Here is a 3892-nt window from a genome sequence, read left to right as displayed (position 1 = left end):
GAACCCCGTGTACCGCAAAAAAAAAAAAAAAAAAAAAAAAAAACCAGAGGAAAAAACTCCTTAAAAAATAATTTTAACACCTATTGTATTAAATTCTGACTTTACAGATGTTCCCTCCAATTGCATACTCATGATTCATATGGCTGTATTCTGACAAAAGGAGATGACAAAAGAAAAAATGAAAGAATACAATAAGGGCTATTTTTACTTCCCTTCTTTCACCCGTCCAATATTTTCATCTTTTGTGGTTCTTATGCTTACCATGCCCTCAAAGCCAACTCTGTAAAGGTTCTTAGCACCATTGTCCCAGAGAACGTAGGCGGCGCTATGTGGGCTTGATGCACTCCAGTCTTGGATTTCTGTTACCTAAGGGAAATTTTTGAGGAAAAAGAAAATTTTGAAAGAGGAGAAGAGAGGTTGGTTTTTTAAATTATATTTAAATCTTTAAAAATATTTCAGCTACAATCCTGTGTAACAGGATCATGAAAAACACTTATTTACCAAATATATGTCACTTCTAACATATAACTGAATTATACAATTTTCCAGAATATTATAAGGTAATTTCTAAAACCACTGTAGAAATTTTAAATAGAGAAGCTTAGTGATTACAGTGATGGATTATTCAGAAAATACATAATTCAATACAAAATTTAAAATCTTCACTCTTAAAGGATTCCCTCTAACAACAGTGTATTCTTTGAAACTTATTCTTTGATACAAAATTTAAAATCTTTGACCAAATACCCTGAAAATTTCAAGGTAAACCCCTCTCTGGTCAGCTAAACACTGATAAGCATGAGGCTCAAAGGCCAAGTTTAAAGAAGACTTGAGTGACTTGGCTCCTCCAGCAGCACCCCTCAGTTGCCCCAAAAAGCAGGCCATCTAAGCTGAAACACCATGACTGCAGTGGAGACCCAGACACAATCTCTAGGCCCCAAATGCCAGCAGGCTGATTAGTAAGAGCGTTTAATACTTAAAAAAAAATAAATAAATAAAAATGCTGGCGTTGCTATTGCTTAAGGGCCAAGAATCAACTACACAAAACTGACACACAACGAGCACTAAACTTGGGTATTCTCAAGTGAACCAGTCAACAGCTCAGAATGGGAAGTCGCACATGCGCAACTCATTACTCTTCTCCACCCTGACACTTATAATCAACCACACTACATAGTTACTTAGAATGCCAGGCTGATGTTAAATGTAATTTTTAAGGCATGCCCTTAAAAACAGACTATTTCAAATAAGATACATAATGACCATTTAATTTTCACCCTGTACTAAAGCAATAGTTTTGCAAGCTAGTATTTTATGGTGCTTTTGTAGAGATAAAAAGTTCTTATACTTAAAATTTAATCAAATATTTGAGCAATATTTCAAATTGTTAGTAAATGAGTCTATCCTTTTTAATTTTTTTTTTTTTTAAGGCCGAACGGTGCAGCATGCAGGATCTTAGTTCCCCGACCAGGGATGGAACCCATACCCCCTGCACTGGGAGCGTAGAGTCTTAACCAGTGGACTGCCAGAGAGTCCCTATTCTTTTTAATTTTAAAATAAATTATACATTATAAAAATATATCATATGTAAATTTTAAAGAATAAAAAACAAAATGAACATCAGACTAAGAAAAAGAATATTACCAGTACTTTTCAATTCCCCTGCATGCCTCTCATCAATCCCACCCTCCTGCCTTCCAACAGAGGTAACTACCATCCTGAATGCAGAGTCCATCACTGCCATGCTTTGCTTTCTGATTTTCACAACGAACCACTGTATAACCTTCCAAAGCAAGAGTTTCTAACACTCTAAAGTGAAACATGCAATTTTTAGCAAAAAAAATCCCTTCTGATTCTAATATAGTCAGATTCTATTTCATTCATTTTTAAAAATACAATGCTAGATTAAATAACTCTGTGTTTTCATGAGAGGGACAAAAAAGCATGTGACCAACTAAAAAACAAAGACTAGGGGCTTCCCTGGTGGCGCAGTAGTTGCGCGTCCGCCTGCCGATGCAGGGGAACCGGGTTCGCGCCCCGGTCTGGGAGGATCCCACATGCCGCGGAGCAGCTGGGCCCGTGAGCCATGGCCGCTGAGCCTGCGCGTCCGGAGCCTGTGCTCCGCAACGGGAGAGGCCACAACAGAGGGAGGCCCGCATACCACAAAAAAATTTAAAAAATAAAAAAATTAAAATAAAATAAAAAACAAAGACTACAAACTTTAAATCATATTCATCCTAAATTTCAAATTACTTGGGATATAAGCAAATTCATTACTCAAGCTCTGAATCACTAAATGAAATTCCTTCATTTGTTAATATGATTTGGTTTATCAAGGAGGAAAGTGGAAGGCATAAGAAAATAACTACATTAATTTCATACTTTCAATTCTGATTAAGAAATATGTGCAGAATGGCTGCTAAAACCATTAGGTAAAAGGTTGCTGAGAAACTCTATAAAGGATCAAACTGACAATACCTGCACTCATCAATCTTAACATCACCAACAGTAGGATAATCAAACTTTATGTGCCTCCTGATGTGATGCAATGAAAGTACACACACAACTGATGAGGTACTCCTGACAAAAAAACCTGAACCTGAACCTGAATCGAATCATGTCTCTACACCTAACAACTAGTTTATAAGACTACAAGGGTCAGAGGAAGAAGTTAAAGAATATCATAAAGAATCAATCAGCCAAATCCAAAGAACCTTGATTTCTTCAACAAATAAATGGCATTTTTTAAAATGTTGATTATTTTTGAAGTTGGATGTTGGGTGCATGGGAATTTGTTATACTACTCTTTCTATTCTCGTGTATGTTTGAAATCTCCATAATAAAGTATTTTAAAAAGAAGAAAATATATCTAGCGTACCTGTATGAAACAATCAACATGTATTCGAAAGCATTTGCAAAATGAAAACAGTCTTGAAATACTAACGTAGGTAGTTAAGAATACACTACACACTTCCATGATGACCTTACATCATGCTTGCCAAAGCCATGATGCAAAGCAAAAATCCATGGTACATGCTGGCACATGGTAGGCCATAGACTGTATCAGTATTACAGCATCAGCCTAGGTTGGTTTATACCCCTTAATATGGCTCATACTAGCCATATTGTTGAGAACATGTAGTAATGAGAATGGGGTGGGAGTCTTGAACCCCAAGGGAAAAAAAAGATAAGAAAAGAGGATTGGGACAGAGCAGCCAGCACTGAAGACTGGCCAGCACAGGAAGGCTTAAAAACTTTCTTCATTCACACACATGGTCAAAAAGAGTCAGACAAAAATTACATTTCATCTCAAACCTATGCTTAAATAATGTTACCCTGAAGACTTACTATTATATTAAGTTCCCTCAGAATCACATGTGTAAGATGGTTTCATTTACTTTTCATTTTGTTCTTAAAATGTAACAAGTATTAAATCATAACAAACCAAAAATGTAATACTGATGACTCAAACCTTCAAAAATGCCTACTTTTCATTCCCCTAAGAAGTGCCAATATAACAAAAATCCAGAAAGTTCCACTTATGTGGCTTCAGACTTTAGCTGCAACTGCTTTTGAAAAGCTGATGAAAAAAATTTTTCCAACCCTCTGAACCATAAAATTAAGCGTGAGGAAGAATATAAAGTTAAAAACAATTTTAGAATGAAAGTATTAAAAAATTTACTTCTTGTGCACTCTTGCAAAAGACATTATTAGAACGTGTACACCACCAAAGGAAAGAGTAAGCTAAGTAAGATGATGTAATGGGATACAGAAAACATGGGATCCGGGTTTCCCTGGTGGTGCAGTGGTTAAGAATCCGCCTGCCAACGCAGGGGACACGGGTTTGAGCCATGGTCCAGGAAGATCCCACATGCCGTGGAGCAACTAAGCC

The 3892-nt window shown here is 36.5% G+C and overlaps 1 protein-coding gene and 1 long non-coding RNA gene across 2 annotated transcripts in view; one reads left to right on the top strand and one right to left on the bottom strand.

Moving 5' to 3' along the window:
- MIB1 (MIB E3 ubiquitin protein ligase 1) overlaps window positions 1–3892 on the bottom strand; it is a 121440-nt gene that overhangs the window by 93017 nt on the left and 24531 nt on the right. The window contains exon 4 of the mRNA XM_024120568.3: window positions 262–366. Within this exon, the coding sequence (XP_023976336.1) occupies window positions 262–366 (105 nt within the window). The remainder of the gene's footprint in view (window positions 1–261; window positions 367–3892) is intronic.
- LOC114484338 (uncharacterized) overlaps window positions 1–3892 on the top strand; it is a 60141-nt gene that overhangs the window by 48695 nt on the left and 7554 nt on the right. The gene's annotated exons all lie outside the window — the stretch shown is intronic.

This window comes from Physeter macrocephalus, chromosome 19 (assembly GCF_002837175.3).
Source record: "Physeter macrocephalus isolate SW-GA chromosome 19, ASM283717v5, whole genome shotgun sequence".
Taxonomy (NCBI): domain Eukaryota; kingdom Metazoa; phylum Chordata; class Mammalia; order Artiodactyla; family Physeteridae; genus Physeter; species Physeter macrocephalus.
The sequence above is the reverse complement of the archived record's forward strand: the minus strand, read 5'-3'. Positions and strand labels throughout refer to the sequence as shown.